At 52.4% G+C, this 24,792-nt stretch overlaps 1 protein-coding gene and 3 non-coding genes across 5 annotated transcripts; 2 read left to right on the forward strand and 2 right to left on the reverse strand.

Moving 5' to 3' along the window:
* Window positions 1-3,007: 3,007 nt before the first annotated feature.
* LOC138846361 (U2 spliceosomal RNA) lies at window positions 3,008-3,198 on the reverse strand. The gene has a single exon (XR_011383843.1). It is a non-coding gene; the product is annotated as a U2 spliceosomal RNA (small nuclear RNA).
* A 10,846-nt stretch (window positions 3,199-14,044) lies between these two features.
* LOC127484590 (U6 spliceosomal RNA) lies at window positions 14,045-14,151 on the forward strand. Its single transcript, XR_007911642.1, has one exon. It is a non-coding gene; the product is annotated as a U6 spliceosomal RNA (small nuclear RNA).
* Window positions 14,152-14,675: 524 nt separating this feature from the next.
* Window positions 14,676-14,866, reverse strand: LOC127484564 (U2 spliceosomal RNA). The gene has a single exon (XR_007911627.2). It is a non-coding gene; the product is annotated as a U2 spliceosomal RNA (small nuclear RNA).
* A 2,273-nt stretch (window positions 14,867-17,139) lies between these two features.
* Window positions 17,140-24,361, forward strand: CCDC200 (coiled-coil domain containing 200). 2 transcript variants are annotated; one of them, XM_008271552.4, is made up of 4 exons: window positions 17,140-17,400; window positions 20,215-20,503; window positions 21,366-21,424; window positions 22,642-24,361. In XM_008271552.4, the coding sequence occupies exons 1-4, from the start codon at window positions 17,302-17,304 to the stop codon at window positions 22,666-22,668; spliced, it is 474 nt and encodes a 157-aa protein (XP_008269774.1). In that variant the 5' UTR covers window positions 17,140-17,301; the 3' UTR covers window positions 22,669-24,361. The 2 variants fall into 2 exon arrangements, with proteins under 2 accessions (XP_008269774.1, XP_069916755.1); XM_070060654.1 differs by having other exon boundaries at window positions 17,156-17,400; window positions 20,221-20,503.
* The last annotated feature ends 431 nt before the right edge of the window (window positions 24,362-24,792 follow it).

The following is a 24,792-nucleotide window of genomic DNA, read 5'->3' on the forward strand; positions in this document are numbered from 1 at the left end:
CAATAAAGCAGTTTCAGTAATAGCTTTTTTTTTTTTTTTAATTCTTCAACTCCTTTTGGCAAATTACCAGTTGGTTCGAATGACTTGCTGCTCTTAGTAACCTCAGTTAACCATACTTTCTCTCGGTTGGTATCTGTAATACATTATTGGCTTCATCTGTTTACAGAGTTACCCCAAAGTTCTGAATACAATAGAAGTGGCTGGAAAAAGTCCATCAGAATAACAACGCTATAGTTTTATGAGCAGCAAATCTGATATATAAAACTGTGGATGGCCAAAGACTTTAAGTGGCCACGTGTAAAATTCTAAACTCATTAACCAACAAGAGGCACTCGCTTACTTCACACAGTATTTCCAAAAGCACCTGCAGGATTTTACAGAACATTTAACCCTTTTAGGCCTTTAGGGCTTTCTCATTAGGATAACCATCGTGTCTGGTAACACAAGGTCATTAGACTTTTTAACTTACAGACATTTGTAGCGGTAGCATTTTATATTATCAAAACTTAAAAGGTAGCACCCCTTCACATCTTGACAGTACTTCTAATATAATCCAAATAGCCTGCTTCGTTGGTGTCTCTACAAGATGAGAGACACATATCCTTTGATTTTTTTCTTTTTTCTTTCTTTTTTTTTTTTGGAATGCCTGTCAAGGATGCCAAGAAGGCTTAAAATATCTGGTTGAAATAAGATCCCTTAACACGATGACATAATATAGACCAAATTTGATCCCTGTGACAAGGTGATTACTCAAATGTTTTAGGATAAGCATATATTCAAACAAATCATAATTCTTAACACAAACTCAGGTGTTTTTAAACAATTAGAATTTAACAGAGACATCAAGAGAACATAATAGATTACTTTAACATAACACAAAATCTGTGTCTCTTTGGTTGTTCCAAGACTCAGAAATAAAACCTTAAATTTAAGAGCTGGGGCATTGAGTCGAATCCCATGCTTTGGAACAGTTTTAACAGAGTCAGGACTAGGGAGAGAGACGAGCTTACTGGAGCTTGCTAAAACACTGAACAGAGTCACCAATTAAAACGATCAAAAGGAGATGCTACAAGTTTTAAACAGATTTCTAAGACAATTAAAAACTGTTTGCTAGGGGCTGGCGCCATGGCGCACTAGCTTAATCCTCCGCCTGTGACGCCGGCATTCCATATGGGCGGTGGTTCGAGTCCCGGTTGCTCCGCTTCCAATCCAGCTCTCAGCTATGGCCTGGGAAAGCAGTGGGAGATGGCCCAAGTCCTTGGGCCCCTGCACCAGCGTTGGAGACTGGGAAGAAGCTCCTGGCTCTTGGGCTTCGGATCGATGCAGCTCCGGCCGTTGCGGCCATTTGAGGAGTGAACCAGTAGATGGAAGACCTCTCTCTCTCTCTCTCTCTCTCTCTCTCACTGTCTGTAACTCTACCTGTCAAATAAATAAATAAAATCTTAAAAAAAAAAGTTTCCTAACATATATTGCAAAAATCTTATTTCCTTAATAGAGGATTATCAGATTATAATTCTATGTTAACAAAAAATAGAATAGATTTGGATTAAAAATTTATTTTTTATAACGTTCTGTGACTTCATCACACCCTCTTCAACTTACTTGAAATGTTCTATCATTTCCATTCCAGTCAAGAGTAAACCAGCCATCAGGATGAAGTCATTCTTACAAACCATGTCCTTTCTTTATTCAAAAAAACCTTTTATCTTCTTAACCTTTCTTATCAAGCACACATTTCTATACTTGTGATGTTTTCCATCTGCCAATTTCCTTGATTTACATTTGAAAGAACCTGTTAAAAAGCTCCAAATTAAGACAATATTTTAAAAAAAATTTTTTTGGGGGGGGGGACAGGCAGAATTAGACAGTGAGAGAGAGAGAGAAAGTCTTCCTTTTACCGTTGGTTCACCCCCCAAATGGACGCCACGGCCGGCGCGCAGTGCTCCGATCCAAAGCCAGGAGCCAGGTGCTTCCTCCTGGTTTCCCATGCGGGTGCAGGGCCCAAGGACCTGGGCCATCCTCCACTGCCTTCCCGGGCCACAGCAGAGAGCTGGACTGGAAGAGGAGCAGCCGGGACAGAACCGGCGCCCCAACCTGGACTAGAACCTGAGGTGCCAGCACCACAGGTGGAGGATTAGCCAAGTGAGCCCTGGCACCGGCCAACACAATATTTCTTTTTATGTATGTATTTATTTATTTTGTGTTGGGGGGACAAAGCTGCCTTCGGGGTGGAAGGGCTCCTCCACCTGCTGCTCCCTGGTCTCCACAGTGTTAGCGTCTGTGAAAAGACAATGCAGGGGAAGGGGGGGGCTCTTTCTGTCTCTTCCTGCCCCTTCTCCCCTCAGCTAAAGAGACTTTGAACTTAGGGGCCCATGAGCCTGGAGAGGCCTGAACCCAGTGAGGAAGTGTACGGGGAGCCCTCTCCCACCCCTATTTCCTTCTGGGAGTGGTCAAGGGCTCAGAGCCCCCTGCTGGCCTTTCCTAGCCCATCTTCCTGGGGCCTGGCTGTTTTTAATGAAAATTTCAGAGGGGAGGGGAGGGGAGGGGAAAGAAAGGAAAGAAAGACAGGGTCAGAGAGAGAGGTAGAGAGAGGTCTTGCATGCTCTGGTTCTCTGATGGGATCCAAAGGCAGGAGGCAGGAGGTTCTCCTGGGTCTCCCATGCGGGTGCAGGGGCCCTAGCGTGTGGGCTTTCCCAGGCCGTAGCAGAGAGCTAGAACGGAAGAGGTGGGAGCAGAACCGGCGGCCATGTGGGGCTTGGAGGCAATAGCTATGGATGCCACAGTCCCCTGTTGGGAGGTGCAGGCTGGTTGGCTCCCAGAGGTGGACCACTGCCATTGTGGCTGGACAGCGAGACGTCTAGTCTGGGCGGTGTGGTTGGTCTCCTGTTGGTCTGCACACGCAGAGGAAGCAGCACAAAACACGAGCAAGGAGAAGCCCCAGAAGTTTCTGGGCAAGCAAGCCCACGAGCTGGGTGAAGTCTGCCTTTGAGACCGCGTTGTATCCCCGAGGGGGTGCACCGTGCCCGGAGGTACTGCAATACCGGGTCGATGCGCGGAGCGGACGGAGCAAGCTCCTATTCCAACTCCCGGCTCCAAAAATCCATTTAATATATTGTCCTCGGATAGAGGACGTATCAGATATTAAACTGATAAGAACAGATACTACACTTGATCTTAGCCAAAAGGCCGAGAAGCGATGCCGGGCCCCTGCGCGCGCGCCGCCGCCCGCCCCCGCCGCGCACCTTTCACGCGCGGTGACTCCCGCCCCGCCCCGCCCCGCCCCCGCCGCTCCTCGGGCCCGCGCGCGCCCCGCAGGCCACGCCGCCCTGTCGCCCTCATCGTCCACGCGGGCGATTCCTCGCCCGCGCTCGGGACCGGCCCCCCTCCCCCCTCCTCCCTTCTCCTCCCCCGCCCCACCGCCGCGGCCGCACTCATCTGCATGTCACGCCCCCGCCGTCCTCATCTGCATGCACCCGCCCCGCCCCGCCCCGCCCCAGGCACCGCGCGCCACCCCGCGGAAACATGGCCACGTGGCTCGGCCTTGTGGGCAGCGAGGCCTCCGCACGGAGTTCCCGGGTTCTCCCGCGAGGGCCGGAGAGAGCCGGCGGTTCCGCCGCGTGCTCGTGACTCCCGGCTGGGGCGGGACCCGCACCGCGGGGGACCGGCCCCCGCACCGACTGCCGCTGTGAGAGGGGCCTTGTGTTTCACTGGAGCTCGTTTGCAGCTGACACACTTCAACTAGCGTGGAGAGCGTCCCGAGGACGAGGACCGATGAAAAGGGCGGCCCCAGCGCTGGGCAGGCCGTGCGGGGCGCACCGACTGCTGCTGCCGCCTCCGCCCCAAGGACGCGGATGCCTGGGGGGGGGGGGGGGGACCTGGATCCCAGTGGAAGGACGCCTCAAGAAAGGGGGTTTCTGTTTATTCTTAATGATTTGTTTACTTACCGGAAAGACAGTCACACAGAAGCTTCCATCCGCGGGTTGAGTCCCACATGGCCGAAGCCGGCTGGGAGCCCGGAGCTCTGTGGTGGGCTCCGTGGGTGGGCTGTCTGAGAAGGTTTTCTTGCCCCCCTTATCAGGTAACCCCTTGGTCCTGAGGAGAGAGAATTCTCCTGGGAGCTTTCCTGGGGAAGGGCTGGGACCACCTGGGAGGTGACCAGGGTCTGGGCTCCTGGGGCTTCCGCAGCAGGTGCTGGGCTGCAGGCCTGTCTCTCTCTCTCTCTCACATACACACACACACACACACACACAGGCTCAATTTCTGACTTCCTACCTGACATATCCCCCCTCAAGAGAGAATACCCGTAATTCTTTTATGGGGATAAATGGGTGGGGTTCTGTCTTCTAGCTACTTCCGAAGCTGACAAGTGGGCGTCCAGGGGGATATGGGTGTTTTTCTCTTGCTCTCTGTCCTGTGGTGCTTGAGAGTGGCCTCGGGAAGCATGGTCCTGCTTGGTCCAGAGAGCGGGTCACCTCGCCCGATGAGTAGGCTGGAAGCCGTGTCCTAGAGGCACCTGGAGCAGATGGCTTGTGTTCTGTTAGAGAGAGGACACGCAAGGATGTTAAGGGGCAACAATCTGCAGCGAGCACAGAATGTGCTTGGTGCTGTGTCGCCAAGGAGAGGCAGTGACCAGCATTTCCATGACCAGATGTGGTGTTAGGCCAGATATTTTAGTCTTGTCTGACCTGGCCCTGGAGTTGTCTGGCCTCGTCCAAGAAAGCATGAACATGACTTTTGCCCCTTTAGTTTGACCCTGGCTCGGGGCACTTTCTCGGGCAGCAGGTCGCAGGTCTAGGGCCTGCCTGTTTGAAGGCCTGAACTTGCAATCCCTTTGTGAGAGCCCTAGTCCTGGCAGCTTTTCAGTGGATAAAAGCTGAGCCTTGTTTGCTTGCTTTTCCCAAAGGAGGGGGCTCTGCTCTGGCTCCCTGCTGAGAGCCTGGTGTAGGAGCTGTGCTATTTCCCTGCATCTAGGAATCGGTTACCTGTTAGGGAAAAGCTGGGACTGCCTGAGGTTTGCAGAAGTAAGCATTTGCTGCATGGCCCATATCCTCTCTGGCGCTGGTCTTCTCTCCCCAGGGGTGTGGAGAAGGGTTAAATAATTCACTCTCTAAGGGACCGGTCATGCCTTTTCTTCTGGATACCTAGTAGCTCGTTTTGCTAGGAAGTTAAGCCAATGGATAAGACCAGAATCTCAGGCTGGGAAGGGGAGCAGACTAATAAATCATTTACATTTAACCATCTACATTTTGGATTACTTTGCACCCCTTCAAGAGATAGGCCCTTTAAGTCCTCGGTGAAGACCCATCCAAATAGGTGCTGTTACTCAAAGCCCTGTTTTTAGGAACTGGCAGTGAAGTAGGCAGGTGTATAGGTTAAAGTCGATTAGCTTTGTGAGCTGGAAGACCGTGCCTTTGCCACACCTCTGTGTGACCTCAGGCCCCTACCTGGCCACACCTGAGTGCCCACCGGCCAATCAGGTTAATTAACCACTCCCCTTTGGAAGTGGGTTAAAAGCCTGGGACCCCGTGTGTCCTGGCCCTCTTATTTTCCCTGGCCTCTAGCCAGGAGGGGGCTGGCTGTAGCCCTGCGCCTCCAGGGCCTGTGGCCTTCGGACCACCCGCCCTAGGCTTCCTGGCCTAGATGCTCCTCCACGTGGCTGGTTCCTGGTGCTCCGTATGAGTCCAGATTTGCCTCTCTCTCTTAGATAAAGCTCTCACTCTCCTATGCATCTTTCGCACTAAGTAAAGCTTACCATGTACCATGCTGCCTCATTTATCTGTGCCGGTATTTAGAATTCTTCTCTAAATATTAGGCAAGAGCCCTCTTGGGCTTATTAATATTGGGGATTTATTAATAAGCATATGGCGATATCGTAGGGAACTCAAATTTCAGTACCATATGTGGAAACCCAGATGGGCCTTCTGGGGAACTTTAAGGAGACACATTTTCATATATATTTTAGGGGTCATTTCTGATATCATATGGCACCCCAAATGCCGGTAACATACGTGGCATCCCAGATGGCGCTTCCAGGGAACTTTAAGGGGCCACAGTTGGATATATATTTTGAGAGGCCGTTTCTGATATCAGCAGGAAGGGCTTTCAGGGTTAAGAATATTTGGATAGACATCAAGGCCTGGCTGGATGTGTGAGGCCCAGACCTACGCGTGGGGTGCCAGAAGAGAAGAGAGATGAGAATCTCCTTAAGAGAGGCACCCTGTTGACTCCCATTATGAAGCTGGACTAGGAGGAGAGCTGAACAGGAGGCTGGTACAAATAGGCAACTTATGTTTCACTGACCCTAGGCCATCCCCTCAACAGCAGTGGCTAGAGCTGGAAGCTGGGCAGAGGCTGGGCAGAGCCAAAGGCTTTAAGCTCGGAGCCACAGGGTCTGCGGTTCTGAACCAGGGGTCCTTCGACCCCAGGGCAGTTCCGTGTCCAGTGGCCTTGCTCTCGGCTGAGCTGACAGAAGGCGGTTTCTGTCACGATGGCTGCTTGCCCAACGCCCTGGCTCCTCACATCGGAAACGGGTGCCGTTTGGGGTGGACTGGCCTTGTTGGGTCTCCTTGACGGCAGATCACCGTGCAGAACAGCCATTGATTGGCCTGTTGCCTATCCTTACATCGCTCCTGCTGCGAGCTTGCTCCTCGTTCTCCTGGTCTCTAATAAAGCAGACCACAGAGGCAGCCTCTATGATGTCAGTCAAGGGGTGCTCAACCCAACCCTGATTTTTGAAGATTGCTTTAATGTCATCAGGGGGAGTTAGACAACTATGGTCATGGGCAAATTCTGACACTTAGTATTTTCCTGTGAGCTATAACCATGCCCATGAAGAGACCTTTTAGGTAAGAATCAGTCTAGCTGTGACATTACTTCATAGTTTAACCTCTCATTTTCTGGCTATGCTGTTTGGTCCTCTATACTGTGGCCAGGCATTAGTACAGAAAAGGTCAGTCATCCCTTATATAAGGTCTGGGGATCAAACCGTGCATCACAGTGGAGAGTCCTGCAGAACAGTAGTAGCTTCCCTTCTGGAAGAGAAGAGAGGAGAAATGAGGCAGCCAGTCGGGTCTCTCTGGTTGCTTAGCCTGACTCCCTAGGCCTTCAGATTTAAGCAGCATTCAACCGGTGTGTTACTGCCATCCTTTGGCTTCTGGATATTTACCATGTAGCCAGTGGGTTATGGGCCTGGGTTGCCGGGTTTAACTAGTGTTACCGTGTAGCCCATAAGTTTAAGTTTTGGGGCTTCCGGGTTTCCACCGTGTAGCCTGTGGACACTAGAGCTTTCTTGGGCTCCTGGAACCCAGGTCTCTAGCATCTGCCTCATAACCATTTCCAAGCATCTCCAAGTCTCTTTTGCAACACTGTCTCCCTTTGGGCTGGACCTCCGTGTGATCCACGTTTGAACTAGCAATGCCCGGTTATTCAGCGTCAGCTGCATGGAGACTTCCTCATCTCCCTTTAAAGGATCTGGCTTCAGAGCCAGGGGCTGGAGCAGCTAGAAAGAAACATGCTTATACCTGAAGTTTAGCATCATGTCACATCTTGGCAGCACCTTTAATCCAAATAGCCCAACTGGTTATTATCTCTGCGAGATGAGAGAGATCTCTTGGCATCTGCAGTAGCCCCTCTGGAAATATCAAATTCTGGAGAATTTAGAACTTTGATTTTCAGAAAGTCTGCTAAAGATGCCAAGAGAACTTAAAGTATCTGGGCAAAGCAGAATTCCTTAACACTGTGAAGTGATATCCATCCATGTAGTCAGGGCGATTTTAACACTTTTAGACCAGATCTAATCATAGTGACATTTAAAATAACTTAGACTTTTAAGGCTCGGTGCTTTTCATCAATCGTAACTTAAGAGACAGTAGAGTACACGATAGATTCCTTCGACAGAACACAAATTCCATGTCTCTTGTTGAATAAAGCAGAAATAAAAACCTTGAACATAAGAGTTAGCACACGAAATCACCACATAACTTGGAACAATTTAACAGTCAAAAAGAGCTTACAGGACCTAACTCTAGAAATGGCACAGAGCAACCAATTAAACAGACACTGTTAAAAGGAGACGGTGCAGTTTTTACAACAGCAGATTTTAAGATTTACGATTGAGACCATTTCCAGATATTTACTGACATATTTATGTGCACTTTAAAAAAACGCATTGTCCTAACAGAAGCTCGGACTTCGATTTTAGGTCCGTGTGACTTTGGCATTAACACTCAACTTTGGCCGGCGACGCGGCTCACTAGGCTAATCCTCTGCCTGGTGGTGCCGGCACACCGGGTTCTAGTCCCGGTCAGGGCGCCGGATTCTGTGCCGGTTGCCCCTCTTCCAGGCCAGCTCTCTGCTGTGGCCTGGGAGTGCAGTGGAGGATGACCCAAGTACTTGGGCCCTGCACCCCATAGGAGACCAGGAGAAGTACCTGGCTCCTGCCATCGGATCAGTGCGGTGCGCCGGCTACAGCACGCCAGCCGCGGTGGCCATTGGAGGGTGAACCAACGGCAAAAGGAAGACCTTTCTCTCTGTCTCTCTCTCACACTGTCCACTCTGTCAAAAAAAAAAAAAAAAAAAAACAAACAAACAAAACAAAAACAAAAAAAAACCACTCAACTTGTAGAAAACTCTGTAAACAAGATTTTAAAATTGTAAACTTTTCTTATCTTTTTGTGACTTGCTCAGACCTTCTGAAACTTACACCCGAAGTTACTTTTAAGTAGTCTTGAATTGTCATGTATGGCCAACCTATGAGAATACATGTTAATAAGTCCCACCAGTCTCCCTTACAGAATTTAAGGTGTTATAATACATTTTCCCAAGTTTAACTTAGTAACAATGCCTAGATGATTTAAGGCACTGAAGTTGAATACACACCATTATCTGCATTATTTCCCTGTTCTTAAGTACCCGATAAAGATGACACCTCCTGGACAGCAAGCAGAGACACTAGTGCATGCTCACAACTTTGAAAAGACCCTCATCTTTTAAAGAAACACGGTTAAAGCGTACCAAAAACACGGGTAAACCGAGCGAACCAAAGCAAACCGGAGGGCATTTGGGTTAACCGGATTTTGAACCAATCTGTATTGGCTGACTGTAGTTACCAACATAAAGGCTTGTATACACAGAATTTACTCTCGTTTACTATAAGACCACTCTAGCTAGAAAGCGATAACACGAATACAACACAGGCCTGACATCATTTATAACCTTTTAGCATACTTGACATAATCTGAATCAACTAAACAGCTGTTATTTTAACAAAATCAGAGTCTCATTCTTTCAGAGGTCCAGGGATCCGACTGGAAGCCTCAAAGTCAGAAGACTCGGTTTAGAACTGAAACTGTCGAAGAGTCGAACCGTTTAGCCAAAAGAGTACGTCTAACCCGAGCATTTTACCAAGGCTGTGGGCCAGATCTGATCAGAGTTGAGGTAATCCCTCAAACATTACAAATAGGCAGATAACGTAAACAACGTTGAGACACAGTTCTCCCAATCAAGACTCAGTACTGGCAATAGAAAAACAGAAAACCTCCAAGACACGTGAAAACTCTCATCAGCCAAGTCAGGGACAGCAGCACAGAAGAGGGCCGATCATCAGCGTGTGAGCCCAGCGCTTCGGGCAGGAAGCACACCACAACACAGAGAGGCAGTCAGACTCCTGCGGGGCTGAAGGAAAAGTTTCCATGAGCCGCAGAGAGAGACCCATCCATCGGGTTGTAAGGGTTCATGGATTAAGGTGTCTCTCTAGCTTAGGTGGGGAAACCTGCAAGGCCAGCCTTAGACCCAGGCATTTCCCCTCCCGCCTCCTTCTTGTGTGGAAGTCCCTTCGTGGTTGGCAGAAATGTTCCCGGAGGGAAGGCCATGGAAGCTGGCGGTTCTTGTCTTCACGCAAGAAAGAATTCAGGCGTGAGACCTAGAGCGGAGTGATAAGGCTTTACTGGGGACAGGGCATCCATCAGGAGGGAAGGGACAGCAAGAGAGAGAGAGCCCAGTCACTCAGACTGGGGGAGAGCAAGGTTACATGGTTGAGTGCAGAGGATAAACCTGGGCTGGGCAGGCCAGGCAGGTGGCTCAGCAGAGAGGCAGAGGGCTGAGGGTGCCGTCCCTTTGGACTCCCTAGGATTTTAAGGGGGTCTGTTTACCCACCTACCCCCTCCTCCAGGACAAAGAATGGAGAGTCCTGGAGGAAGGGTTTGTTGGGAGAAAATTAGCAAATTCCTCCCCAGATTTGCTGGCACTGGGCTGAGTCGGGGGCTTCCCTTCAGGTGTGTCTGAGGTTTTCTTGCCCCCGTTATCAGGTAACCCCTTGGTCCTGAGGAGAGAGAATTCTCCTGGGAGCTTTCCTGGGGAAGGGCTGGGACCACCTGGGAGGTGACCAGGGTCTGGGCTCCTGGGGCTTCCGCAGCAGGTGCTGGGCTGCAGGCCTGTCTCTCCCCCCCCCCCACACACACACACGGGCTCAGTTTCTGACTTCCTACCTGACAGCAGGTGAGACAGAAGCCCCAACACTGGGGCATCTTCCAAGCCCAACACAAACTGGCAACAGCTAAAGAGAAAACCTCTACAGCCTGCTTTTTGATGTCACATGTTCCCCCGTGGGGGCGTACCCTGCTGTCCCCAGGGACTGGAACCCAGGCACCCTGGTGTAGACAAAGGCTCTCAAGCTGACCAAACTTGTGCCCCACACCGCCCCACCTGGGGTGCTGGGGTCGCTTGATCAGGGAGCCAGGTTGGCTTCAGTGTCCCTGTGCTGGGAATGAGATGAGAGGGGAATACGTGGAGCTGTATGGTGGTGTCGCCCTTGAGTTCCTGTCACTGTGACTTGTCCGTCCGTGTCTACGCATCGCCCCCGTTACCCTGCTTAGATCCCGGTCCCCCAGGGATCTTGCTCACCCTTCCTCTAAAATCAGGGTGGCGCCAGCTAGGCCTCCTCCTGATAACTTCTGGGGGAAAACTCAGATAGGAGTTTCTCATATTTACACCCATAAAGTCGTTTGTTTCAGGAGGAGATGTGTGAAGACAAAGACCCATCTCCTTGAAACCCCCCGGCCTCAACCGGACTGCGCGCTCAGCCCTCTGCCTCCACGCTGAGCCGCCCGCCTGCCTGGCCAGGTGTGTTCTCTCCACCCAACCATGTAACCTCGCTCTTCCCCCAGTCCGAGCGACTGGGCACTCTCTCAGGTTCTGTCTGCAGAGGTGCCCGTCCGTTCTTATGGACGTCCCTTCCCTAATGAACTTAGCTATTTTACTTTCCACTACCCTCTGTCTCGCACCTGAATTCTTTCTTGCGTGAAGACAAGAACCCTGCCATTCTCCAGTAACAAGCCCCCTTCCTCAGTCTGCACCACTTAAAGGGGCAGCACTAGCCCGTGCGCCCATCTGGTGACCCCTCCTCCCGGTGCCTGCGAACCCCTTTCTGGGCAGTAAATCACGGACGGAGTCACTGCAGCAGGGACGGGAACTTGAGGCGCAGCCAGCAGTCCCAGCCAAGCCTGCTTCCCACAGCCGTGCCCAGCCATCGTGTTGCAGTATCGCACAGTGTAGTGGTCGTGTCTCTCCCTGAGAAAGGTTGTGCATCTCTGCACGTCCTTAACCCACCGCTTTATTCCCTGTGAACAAGCTCTTCCTGTCCTCTGTACCAGACAGCGGGGTCCCTGCCCTTGGTGCTGAGTCATGTAACTAAGGCGGGGCCTGCACTGTGGGGCAGAGGGTTAATCGCCACCTGGGACACTGGAGTCCCATCTGGGCTCCGGCTCAAGCCAGGCTGCTTCCACTTCAGATCCAGCTCCCTGCTAATGCGCTTGAGAAAGAAGCGGAACACAGCCCAGGTGATCTGGCCCCTGCGCCCTCGTGGGATGCTAGAAGAACCTCCTGGCTATGGCCTGGCACAGCCCCCATCATTGTGGCCATCTGGGGAGTCAACCAGTTTATGGAAGATATCTCTCTCTGTGTGTCACTCTGAGTTTCAAATAAATGAATAGGTGCCAGCGCTGTGGTGTAGCAGGTTAAAGCCCTGGCCTGAAGTGCCAGCATCCCATATGGGTGCCGGTCCTAGTCCAGGCTGCTCTTCTTCTGATCCAGCTCTCTGCTATGGCCTGGGAAAGCAGTAGAAGATGGCCCAAGTGCTTGGGCCCCTGCACCCACATGGGAGACCTGGAAGAAGATCCTGGCTTTGGATTGGTGCAGCTCCGGCCTTAGTGATCATCTGGGGAGTGAACCAGCAGACGGAAGACCTCTCTCTATATAACTCTGTCTTTCAAATAAATAAAATAAATCTTTTAAAAATAAATAAATAACTTTTTTAGAGGACAGTATTTGATTGTCAAGAAAAGATTGTTGGTAGATGAGGACAAGTGCAGACATTGGGGTCTCAAGAAATACTGTCCTTTCCTGCTCAGTGACCACAATCTGAGGCTTTTTTTTTTTAAATTACAACGATTTATTTGTTTATTTAAAAGGCAAGATAGAAGGAAGTGAAGATCTTTCATCGGCTGGTTCACTCCCCAATGGCTGCAATAACAAGGGCTCAGCTGATCTGGAGCCAGGAGCCAGGAGCGTGTTCTGGGTCTCCCACGTGGGTGCAGGGGCCCAAAGACTTGGCCATCTTCTACTGCTTTCCCAGGCCATAGCAGAGAGCCGGATCGGAAATTAGCAGCCGGGACTCAAACTGGCACCCACTGGACGCCAGCTCTGCAGGTGGAGGCTTTAACCCTCCAAGGCACGGTGCTGGCTACAGGTCGGAGGCTTTTAAGCAGTGCAAAGGGGAGGTTGGGCTGTTGAGCCAGGTCCCATCTGCTTGCTGGTCTGATACCAGGTATCTCAGAAGCAGCCCAGCTCCCTGGGAGACTTGTTCCCTGCCTTGGCTTCGTCATGAGGTGGAGATGGCAGGATATTCTGTGCAACGTGACTGCACAATGAAATGCAAGCAGCGAAGTATGACCTCCGAGATGTTCGTGTGTCATCCATCAGGACACAGCCCAGTCAGTCTGGAGCCTGTGCTTATCCTGCCCTTTTGTTTGCTACCATACACTTAGAGCCCCAGTCCTGCTGACCAGAGAGGACAATCGTAGCTGGCTTTCCAGTTTCTGGAATGCACCTGCAAGCACTGTTTGTTTTTTCTAGCACGCTGATTCCTCACAGAATCATTGGTTCTCTCTCTCTCTCTCTCTCTTTCCTTTTGCAGTGGATGCAAGACCTCATTAAAGGTCTCCCAACCAGCAGTTTGCTTTTGTACTTCAGAATAGGAAAAGGAAAAGGAAGCTTTTTGGTGAGATAACACTTTTCCCTTTGTTCTTCCAAATGCTCTTTCTTTTCGTTTTTCTTCCTTCCTCCCTTCCTTTGTTCCCTTCTGGCCGGCAGACAGAAGTGGGAGTGGGCACACACAGAGCGGGTAGGCTGGAGAGAGCGAGAGCAGGCGCTTTTGCTTCCATCTGCTGGTTCAGGAACCGCACCCACGTGGGAGGCTGGCTCTGCAGGTGATGGCTTCAACCGCTGCTGAGTCACTCCCCAGATGCCTGCAATGGCCAGTAGCCGTGCTGGGCTGGAGTGGAGCTGGGAGGGTCATCTTGGTCTCCCACAAAGGCGGCCGGGCCCCAACTACTTTGAGGCATCACCTGCTGCCTCCCGGGGTCTTGCACCAGCAGGAAGCTCGAATCAGGAGCCAGAGCTGGAGTATTGTACCCAGGCACTCTGATATGGGATACAGGCATTTGCTTATCTCATAAACATTTATCTGAAAGAAGAGAGGTGCTCCATCTGCTGGTTCATTCTGGCCAGGTTGAAGCCAGGAGTCAGGAGCTTCATCCATGGCTGGCAGAGTCCCAAGGACTTGGGCCATCTGTGGGACCCACCTTGCCACAGCACCTTACAAGGGAGCTGGGGCGGTGTGGACTGAATCCGATATGGCATGCGGGCAGTGGCGGCTTAACACTGCTGTGTGCGACATTGGCCCTGATGCAGGTGTCTTAAGTGCAGGCCTCACCTCTGGGCTTAAAGGCACATCCTGTCCCTAAAATAGTTGACTTAAAAAAAGCAACCCGTGCTCGCTTCGGCATCACATATACTAAAATTGGAACGATACAGAGAAGATTAACATGGCCCTTGCGCAAGGATGACACGCAAATTCGTGAAGCATTCCAATAAAAAAAAAAAAAAAAAAAAAAACCCAACCCAACCCAACCCAACCCAACCCAACCCAACCCAACCGAACCAAACTTCTCGGACTTGTCCCCCTCTCTGCTCTGATCTAGATAGAGCTCCTCCTGGGGCTGCTCAATAGCCAAACGTCGCAGCTGGAGCTCACGCTCCCTTCAACGGGAGAGGCAGCCTGTTGTGTAATGAAATCCCCTTCTCAACATGGATCTCTAGAGTTCCACTTGGATTAAGATTGTGCTCAAATTCGGGTGGTGCGGGGTCTGGAGTGACACGGGTAAATGGGACGTTTACAGCACTTTGACTCCAAGTAATCTCCGAACCCCCAACCTAAGTTTGCAAAGCGCTAAGTTAGGATTACAGTTGCAACCAGAAGCAACAGAATTAGGGGTGTTTCATGTTCCAGGAAGCCTTATGTAAGTACAGGAACCCAGTTTATTCTCCGTGTTTTCTAATAAAAGCGGAAATAGAGTTCTTCACACAGAATTCTGTTTTTGGTCACCTCGTTATTTCCCCCGAGGGGGTGCACCGTGCCCAGAGGTACTGCAATACCGGGTCGAAGCGCGGAGTGGACGGAGCAAGCTCCTATTCCAACTCCCGGCTCCAAAAATCCATTTAATATATTGTCCTCGGATAGAGGACGTATCAGATATTAAACTGATAAGAACAGATACTACACTTGATCTTAGCCAAAAGGCCGAGAAGCGATACCTGACCGCCCCCCCCGCGCTCCTGCAGGCCTCCCCTCACGCACCTTCAGCTCGCGGCGACCGCCCCAGCCCCCCCCCCCCCACGGCGCGCCCCTTTTCCTTCGCGTCCCTGACAGTCTTCTTGGGTTTCCTTAGGCGCCTGGGCACACTTCCTACTCTTCCTATTTTTTACGAGAAAAGTCACAGCCCCGCTTCTCCCGGCATTCCCGGGCTGACCAGCCGCAGTCATTTGCATGCTCCGCCCCTGACGCGAGGAGGCGTGGCTACCGCGAGAGGGCCCAGCTCTGCCGCCGCCGCCCGGCTCTGCCTCCGACCGCGTCGCGGTTTGGTGGCGCGCGAGCCAAAAGACAGAGCTGGGGGCTGGGGGCTGGGGGCTGGCCGGCGCGAGGGGTGGGGACGCGGCTGTGCGGGGGACAGCGGCGGTGCAGAGGATGGCGGCCGTGCGGAGTGACGCGGCTGTGCGGGGGACGGGAGTTGTGCGGGGGCGCGGCCGTGCGGGGGCGGCGTCCGTGCAGGGGTGCGGCCGTGCGGGGGACGGAAGTTGTGCAGGGGTGCGGCCGTGCTGGGGGCGCGGCTGTGCGGGGAGCCGGTTGGGGGGGGGCAGGCTTCCCTTCCCTCCGTGGGGAGCTCCTCTTTCTTTCACTCGGTCTGGGGAGGCAAAGAGCTAGCCTTGCGCGACGTGGGAACTCGGGCGCGTTTGCCCTGCGGGACGGGAAGTTCGAGCGCCCGGGGCGGGTCGGACCGAGCTGCGCCCTGGGCTGAGCGCCTCCCCTGTGCCGTGGGGTCCGGGCTCCTGTAGTCATCACCCGGGGCCTGGGCCAGGCGGAGGCGAGTCCTGCAGGGCCGAATTTAAGGACGCGCCCTCGGAACCCTTCAGGAATAAGTAGTACTTTTCTTAGAGTTTACTCATTTAGTTATTTAAAAGAGTTACAGAGGAGACAGGAGAGAGAGAGAGACGGACCTTTTATCCCTTGGTTCACTCCCTGATGGCCACATCAGCCAGGGCTGGGCCAGACCAATGCCAGGAGCTTTATCCAGGTCTCCCACATGTTTGCAGGGATCCGAGCACTCGGGCCATTTTCCACTGGGTCATTAGCAAGAAGCTGGATTGGAAGTGGAGCACCTGGGACAAGAATTAGCTCCCATATGGGATGCCAGCATTACAGGCGGCAGCTTTATTGGCCATGCCACTTGCCGGACCCAAGATAATAATACTTTAGGGGCCTGCGCTGTGGCGCAGTGGGTTAACGCCCTGCTCTGAAGCACCGGCATCCCATATGGGCACTGATTCAAGAACCGGCTGCTCCTCTTCTGATCCGGCTCTCTGCTATGACCTGGGAAAGCAGTAGAAGATGGCTAAGTCTTTGGGCCCCTGCACCCGGGTGTGAGACCCAGAAGAGGCTCCTGGCTTTGGATCGGCGCAGCTCTTTGGGGAGTGAACCATCAGATGGAAGACCTCTCTCTCTCTCTCTCTCTCTCTCTCTGCCTCTCCTTTCTCTGTGTAACTCTGACTTTCAAATAAATAAATCTTAAAAAAAAAAAAACTTTAAAGCAATGTGTCTTATCAATCAAGAGAATCAAGTCATGCATTTTAAAAAATTTTGGGTTGGGTGAATATATTAATATTTTTTTTTGACAGGCAGAGTGGACAGTGAGAGAGAGAGAGAGAGACAGAGAGAAAGGTCTTCCTTTGCCGTTGGTTCACCCTCCAATGGCCGCCGCGGCCGGCGCACCACGCTGATCCGATGGCAGGAGCCAGGAGCCAGGTGCTTTTCCTGGTCTCCCATGGGGTGCAGGGCCCAAGCACCTGGGCCATCCTCCACTGCACTCCCTGACCACAGCAGAGGGCTGGCCTGGAAGAGGGGCAACCGGGACAGAATCCGGCGCCCCGACCGGGACTAGAACCCGGTGTGCCGGCGCCGCTAGGCGGAGGATTAGCCTAGTGAGCCGCGGCGCCGGCCAATATATTAATATATTTTTAAAAATCGTTTATTAATTGGGGCTGGTGCTGTGGCTCACTTGGTTAATCTTCTGCCTGCAGCGCTGGCAATCCCGTATGGGTTCAGGTTCTAGTCCCGGTTGCTCTTCTTCCAGGTGGTTGCAGCACCCGTGGGGGAGAGGGAGGGTCAGCAGAGCCTCCTGGGAAGAGTAGGGAAAGAAACCAGAACAGAGAGCAGGTTCTACTGTCCTGGGGGCTTCGGAGAGCTCAGGACTCTGGAGACAAAGGCCCAGGGCAGACTTCCAGGCTACCTTCCCTCCCCCAACAAGGCAGGGACCTGCCCAGTTGCCCTGACAGTGGCCACATTGTGAGGTGGTTCTGGTTACAGCCACTGGGGATGGGGTGCAAGGTGACAGAGGTAGTGGGGGCAGTGGCAGCGCCCCAGGCTCTGCCTGCCCCCACCCTGTGCCCGGGACCTTCCACCATTCCACCATCATGGGCAGTGCCTACCACTGGGAGGCCCGGCGCCGACAGATGGCTTTGGACCGCAGGAGGTGGCTGATGGCGCAGCAGCAGCAGCAGCAGGAAGAGCAGGTGCATGAGAGGGGTCAGGCCCATCCTGCCCTGGGGTAGGAAAGGAGCAGAGAGGAAGACAGGTTCCCTAGGAAGCTTCCTGCTCTCTGCTGGGGGTAAGAGGAAGATGATGGTACTTGGAGTTTCCTTGGATGAACTCTGTGTGCACACCTGTTCCACCTGGCTCACTTTATGTTCTACGAGGCTGCAACTTTACTAGGCCTAGGAATTTTCTTTTAAAATTTTTTTTAAAAATTAGAAATCAGGGGTTCCCATGCGGGTGGCAGGGACCCAAGTACTTAGGCCACCTTCTGCTGCTTTCCCAGACATATTATGAAGAAACAGCTTCATTCCCCAAATGCCCACAACAGCCAGGGCTGAGACAGGCCAAAGCTTGGATGGGGCCTGCATTAATCCAGGTCTCTCACACGAATGGCAGGGACACAAGACTTGAACCATCACCTGCTGTCTTCCAGGAAGTTGGATCAGAAGTAGAGGAGCAGGGCTGGTGCTGTGGCGTAGCAGGTAAAGCCGCCGCCTGCAGTGCTAGCATCCCATATGGGTACTGGTTCGGGTCCCTGCTATTTAATTTCCAATCCAGCTCCCTGCCATTGGTGCAGCTCTGTCCATTGTGGCCATCTGAGGAGTGAATCAGTGAATGGAAGACCTCTCTGCCTCTACCTCTCTGTAACTCTGCCTTTCAAATAAATAAATATTAAAAATAAAGAAAGAAGAAGAAGTAGAGGAGTTGGGACTTGAACCCGGCACTCTAGTATGGGTTGTGGGCATCCCAGTGGTGACTTAACCACTGCATTAAATGCCCATTTTCTTTTCTTTTGGAGCTGGGCTTATCCGAAGTCAGGAGCTTCTTCCAGGTCTCCCACGTGGGTGCAGGGGCCCAAGGACTAGGGCCATCTTCTATTGCTTTCCCAGGCCATAGCAGAGAGCTGGATCAGAAGTGGAGCAGCTGGGACTCAAACCAGGTGTCCATATAGGAGGCCGGCGCTGCAGGCGGCAGCTTTTTGTTGTTGTTGTTGTTGTTGTTGTTGTTGTTGTTGTTGTTGTTGTTTTGACAGGCAGAGTTAACAGTGTGAGAGAGAGACAGAGAGAAAGGTCTTCCTTCCGCTGGTTCACTCCCTAAATGACCGCTACGGCCGGTGCTGCGCCAATCTGAAGCCAGGAGCCAGGTGCTTCTCCTGGTCTCCCATGGGGTGCAGGGCCCAAGCACTTGGGCCATCCTCCACTGCCTTCCCAGGCCACAGCAGAGAGCTAGACTGGAAGAGGAGCAACCAGGACAGAACTGGCGCCCCAACCAGGACTAGAACCCGGAGTGCTGGCGCTGCAGGCAGAGGATTAGCCTGGTGAGCCGTGGCGCCACCCTAAATGCCTGCTTTCTAATAGGGTAGCCACACAGCATATATGTTGTTGAGCCCTTAAACTGTGGCTAATGAGAATGAGGAACTAAATTTTACATTTATATACATTTTTAGTAATTTAAATTTAAAAGCAAATGTTCACTTTATAAATTGCAATATTGTAAAGTAAGTTTGGAACACCTTGGGAAGGTTAATCTAAACTTTTTCAACCACAAATTCTATGACATCTAAATAGATCAAATATTATTGATGGAAATTTAGTGTCCAGGGGCCAGCGCTGTGGCACAGCAGGTTAAAGCCACAGCCTGGGCACCAGCATCCCTTATGGGTGCTGGTTCAAGTCCTGGCTGCTTCACTTCTGATCCAGCTCCCTGTTAATGCCTCTCAGAGGGCAGCAGAAGGTGACCCAAGTGCTTGGGCCCCTGCACCCATGTGGGAGACCAGGAGAAAGCTCCTGGCTTCGGTATGGCCCAGCCCTATCATTGTGGCCATTTAGGGAGTGAACCAGCAGATGGAAGGTCTCTCTCTCTCTGTTTCTCTGTCTTTCTGCTTTTCTGCCCTTCAAATAAATAAATAAATCTTAAAAAAAAAAAATAGTGTCCAAATGAAGATGTGCTGTTAAGCCTAAGATATATGCTGGTTTTTGAAGACAAAGAACAGAAAGTATTTTAAAGTTAATCACATGTTTTGGATATATTAGATAAAATATTAGCTTTACTTGTTTCTTCTGTTTGTATGTGGTTACCAGAAAATTTCAAATCATATATGTGGCACACATTAAGTTTTCATTGGACAGGACTTTTTGAAAAAGATTTATTTATTTAATTTGGAAGATAGAATGACAGAGAGGGGGGAGAGAGAGAGAGAGAGAGAGAGATCGAGATCTTTCATCAGCTAGTTCATTCCCCAAATGGCCGCAAGCTGAGAGCCAAGAGTTCCATTTGGGTCTCCAATGTAGGTGCAAGGCCCAGGCACTTGTGCCATCATTCCCTGCCGTCCCAGACACATGAGCAGGGAGCTGGATCAGAAGTGCAGCAGCTGGACTGTGAATTGTGGCTCTAATACAGGATGCCGGCTTCAAAAGCTACCCTGCTCCCCAGTGCGGGGCTCTGGGCCAGACTGCTTCAAAGCATTTCCAAGTGGCCCCTGTTTACTTGCTAGCACTGAAAACTGCCCTCAGTACTCAGCTCCTGCACTAGAGGCAGATGCTCCCACCCCCAGGAGACAGTGCTACTTCCTAGGAAGGGACTGTGCCAAGGGCACGGCCCCCCGCAGGAACCATTCTCGGGGGTCGTGCAGGGTGAGAGGAGACAGCCTGGGCCCCAGCTTCAGCTCTGACACAGGGAACTGTGCCCCCCCTCCCATCATCTCTCCCTGAAGTTTCTCTCTGGCAGCAGGTAACTGGCGGGGAGGAGGGAGGGAGTGGGGAGGGTGCCACTTGCTTGTGCCCTCTTGCCAGGAACAGAAGAAACTCCAAGAGAAGGAACGTTGTCAACCTGAGAAAAAGCCCCAGCCACACCAGGAGTCCAAGAAGCCGCAGCCACCACCAGCACAATCACAACCCGTGGCTCCGTCGCAGTCCAAGTCACCCCCGCAGCCGCCAGCACAGCCACCCGAGCAGCTGCCGCCGCCGCAGCCGCCGCCACAGCCAGACGCCCAAGACCCTGTCACTCAGTGTGCCCTCAAGCAGCAGCTCCAAAAGGATGCCCAAAGACCAGGCCAGCTTGCTTCCACGGGGGCCCATCCAGGTCAGTTCCACTGCAGGACCCCGACAGATGGGGGTGCGGGGGCAGGGCTGGAAACCCCTCCAGGCTCTGGGGAAGGGCCCAGGAGGGGAAGGCGGCGAGGAGAGCTCTGCTTCTGTAGTCCAGGGTCCCCTACACTCCCTCTAAGACCCTCCCCAACATCCTCAATCTTTGTATTTTCACTTCTTTGCAAGCAAAGAGACAGAGATAGAGTTCCCAGCTGGTTCACTCCCCAAAAGCCTGTAATAGCGGAGGCTGGGCCAGGCTGAAGGTGGGAACTCAATCCAGGTCTCCCACATGGGTGGCAGGGACCCAACTGCTTGAGCCATCACTACTGCCTCCCAGGGTGTGCGTTAGCAGGGAAAGTTGGAAACAGAAGCAGAGCTGAGACTTGAACCCCGGGCACTCTGATATGGGACACAGATGTCCCAAGCAGCTTGTTAATCACAAAGCCAACCAGACTCCTCACGACCATGGCCTTGGTTGCCACTCTCTTTGGATAGTTTGTGCTAGCCGAGGGCTGCAGAAGAGCCTGCTCGCTCGTGCAGAGGGTGGCCAAGACAGCAGTCCTCTTCCAAGAGGAGTAACAGGGAAGGTGGGGGTGGCCAGAGGGTGGCGTGTGAGTTTAGCTTATCACCAGTTGTAGCAAGCTTGTGAAGTGTGAGACAGGGACCTGCAGCATGGCTTCCTAGTTGAGGATCTTCAGGGTGGGCTCAGCCTGTACCTTGCTGCAGCCAGGCACCAGCCTCTGCCTGCCAAGCCCATCCCATCCCCAGGCCCACAGACGTATGGTTCAGATCCAGCCCCGCTGTGTTCTTATCCTGGGAAACTGTTAGAGGAGTAACGTACTTTGTTTTGTCAACAGGTCTTGCAAACCCATGCCAATGCAGACCTCCCAAATACAATGAGTATTCGCGACTCACGGTGAGAGAGCGAGAGCGGGCGAGCGAGCGAGTGAAAGGCAGAGACTGTGCTGAGTGCGTGCGTGTGTGGAAGGCCAGAGACTTAGCAGGAGTCCCGGAGGGGGCTGGAATTGTAGTTAGGACAGGGCCTGTCACTGAGTGCTGAGCTTAGTTGGAGGGGCTGGCAATGGATTTGGAAAGACAGGCACTGAAGAAACAAATGAAGGGTCGCTGTAAGCGCTGGCTGGGGTAGAGGCAGCCGGAGCAGAAGGAAGGGAAGACCTGAGACTGTGTTAGCATCGCGGTCCCCCGAGAGTGTGATGTAAGCACTGTGCCTCAGCTACGCTTCCATATGATGAACTAACACCACCTCCTCGGCAGGTGGCACGAGGCTGAATCTGGCGATAAGAGGAGGCGGCCTCCAATGCACTTGGTGTAGAGTCTCACTCATCACAGGCCATCAGAGCCAGGAGTGTGCCTTGTTTTTTTCTTTTCTTTTTATTATTTTTTAACTATTTTATTTATTTATTTGAGAGAGTTACAGACAATGAGAGGGAGAGGTGGAGAGAGAGGTCTTCCATCCACTGGTTCACTCCCCAATTGGCCACAACAGCTGGAGCTGCACCAATCCAAAACCAGGAGCCAGGAGCCTCCTCTGGGCCTCCCACATGGGTGCAGATGTCCAAGCGTCTGGGCCATCTTCTGCTTTCCCAGGCCACAGCAGAGAGCTGGATAGGAAGAGGAGCAGCCGGCACTAGAACTGATGCCCATATGGGATGCCGGTGCTGCAGGCGGAGGATTAACCCACTGCGCTACAGCACTGGCCCCAGGAGTGTCTTTTTAAAAACTCGTTTATTTGAACGGCAGAGTGACAGAGAGACAGAACTGTTCACCAGTTAACTCTGTAAATGGCTGATACAGCTTAGACTGGGCCAGGCAGAAGCCAGGAAACTGGGATTCGAGTCTCTGAGTAGGCACTCTGCTATGGGGAGCGCCCACTGCTCCACAGTGCCAGCCCAGGACGGCCAGCCTTAAGCAGAATGCAAGGAGCTGCAAGCTCTGTCAAGGGTTCCGTGACACAGTGCCAAGGATGAGAGAATGAGCTGGTGGGTGGGACTGGGCTGCTAATTTATTTCCCTTTGAGTCTTCTGACCTCAAAGGCTGAACACGATGTTCAGAAGCCGGCGGGGCCAGAAACTGCTAACTACCTTGTTTTGTTTCCGCTCTCCCTCTTCTTAGTCAACCAATTACACCCAGCAGTGGTGATCCAGAAATGGCCTCTGAGACCCCACTGGCTATCACCAAAAAGCAGATGAACCACACAGCTGGCCACACCTCCTTACCTCCCAGCAACATCTCCGCTCCAAAAGCCATCCATTCTAGGAGGCTGGCTGGGAATAAACTGTGATTTCTTCCTGGGAACACTCCCGAGGCTGCTCAGCTGTGTGAGGGGAAGGCGGCAGGAGGATCCACGGAGCGGACGAGGAGGGTAGGAGGTGAGAGTGGGAGGCGGCTCCATGCTGTGTGGGAGCACCTAAGGGGAGAACTTTGTCTTGGTCCCCCAAGTCTGCATCTCCTGCCACTGGCCCTATTCAGCAAGGGCAGGTCTCTTGGTGGCTTCAGGTGTATATGGCTGTCGCTGGCCAGAGCCCATGCACACTGAGACACGGCCCTGGGGAGGACGGCTTGCACTGTACCTTCAGGCCCGATGCGGTGCTGGCCCACAGGGAGAACTCAGCTGCTAACATAGCGCAGGAATGGAAAGAGAGGGCCCAGAGGAAAGAGGGCTGGAGCCTCACGCGTAGGACAGCTGGAAGGGGAGGAGACTTTCCATCTCAAATCCTCAGGCTGCTCCCTGCCTGGGACTCTGCACTTCCATCCAGGGGAGACGACCAAGAGGCTCCACACTCCTGGGCACTCTACCTCAGCGCCTCTGGGCTCCTGAAGGGAGAACTGGGGGAGGGGCAGGGGTGTGGAACAAGGACATTGAAGCTGGAGGAGATACACAGTGAGAATAGGAGGGAGGAGGCTGGCTCCGGGCAGGGCTTCCCAGGAAAAGGGACTCGATAACATAGGGCCTGTAAGTAAGGGGTGCTGTTTGCTTTTGCCACTTTGGAGAATGCTATTAATCAAAATTATTGTGCAAGTTAGCCCGTAGAATCTATAGGCTAAACCAACAGGTGGAGGTTTGTGGAGTGCTCAGCGTCCTGGGCCTGTCTGATCGCAGATCCCGGGCTCTGCATTTGTCTTCGAACCTGTGAAATCTTCCCTCCCAGGTTTGCTAGTCAGATCAGGTGCCTGCACAGCATTTCTGGGAGTCTGGTGTGTTTTTTGAGGAACCGTTTTTTATTCCCCTGCGAGTGTCTTTGCAACCTTCATTTCTACACGGGCAAAGGCGAAGCCCCTGTGCTACAGTCACTGCGCGTGCTTATGGGGAAAAGGTGAGACCGGCACGAGCGAGCAAGCAGCTGGTCAGCTTGGCTGTGGAGCGGGCGCAATGACCTCTCCACGGCCCAGCGACGGCGAGCCGAGCCCAAGCTCCCGAGGAATCTGAGGTCATCTGAAAATGGACCACCTTGTCTGGACCTCAGAGAGAGCAGCAAGCGGCCTGGGAGTCATTTCAAGTACGGAAACTACTGGGACTGCGGGGCCTGCAGCTGCACAGATGTGAACGGGTGGTTTCCCCTGCTGTTGTTTCAGGCCTGCTTGTAAACTCCAGCAGAGCGGGAGCGACCTTCCTTTCTGAGCTGTTTCTTCCCTTACCACTCGGTGTTCCCCTTTCCCTTCTCGGGCGACAGTGTCAAACTTAGGTTATTTTTGCTCCCAAAATGTGAATGAAAACTTCGTGCCATGGGTTTCTTTTTTCCTTTCCAAGACACCTGTTAGTCACCTTGTTCAAATGTAAATGTTCCCCTATGCTTTTGAAATAAATTACATTTTGTGATTATGCCCACTGGAACATTAAGACAGTTTGTGAGATGGGGAAAGTCCACTAGTTCCCTGTCTTTCCCAGGAGACTTTTAACTTTTTTTTTTTTTTTTTTTTAAGATTTATTTGAAAGTCAGAGTTACACAAAGAGAGAAGGAGAAGCAGAGAGAGAGGTCTTCCATCCTCTGATTCACCCCCCAATTGGCTGCTACGGCCAGAGGAAGCTGCGCCAATCCAAAGTGACTCTTTTGGGTCTCCCACACAGATGCAGGGGCCCAAGGACTTGGGCCATCTTCTCCTGCTTTCCTAGGCCATAGCAGAGGCTGGATCAGAAGTGGAGCAGCCAGGTCTTGAACCAGTGCCCACATGGGATGCCAGCACTGCAGGAGGCACCTTTACCAGCTATGCCACAATGCTGGCCCCATTTTTTTTTAAGAGATTTACTTGAAAGGCAGAGTGTCA

Source organism: Oryctolagus cuniculus, chromosome 17, assembly GCF_964237555.1.
Source record: "Oryctolagus cuniculus chromosome 17, mOryCun1.1, whole genome shotgun sequence".
NCBI lineage: Eukaryota > Metazoa > Chordata > Mammalia > Lagomorpha > Leporidae > Oryctolagus > Oryctolagus cuniculus.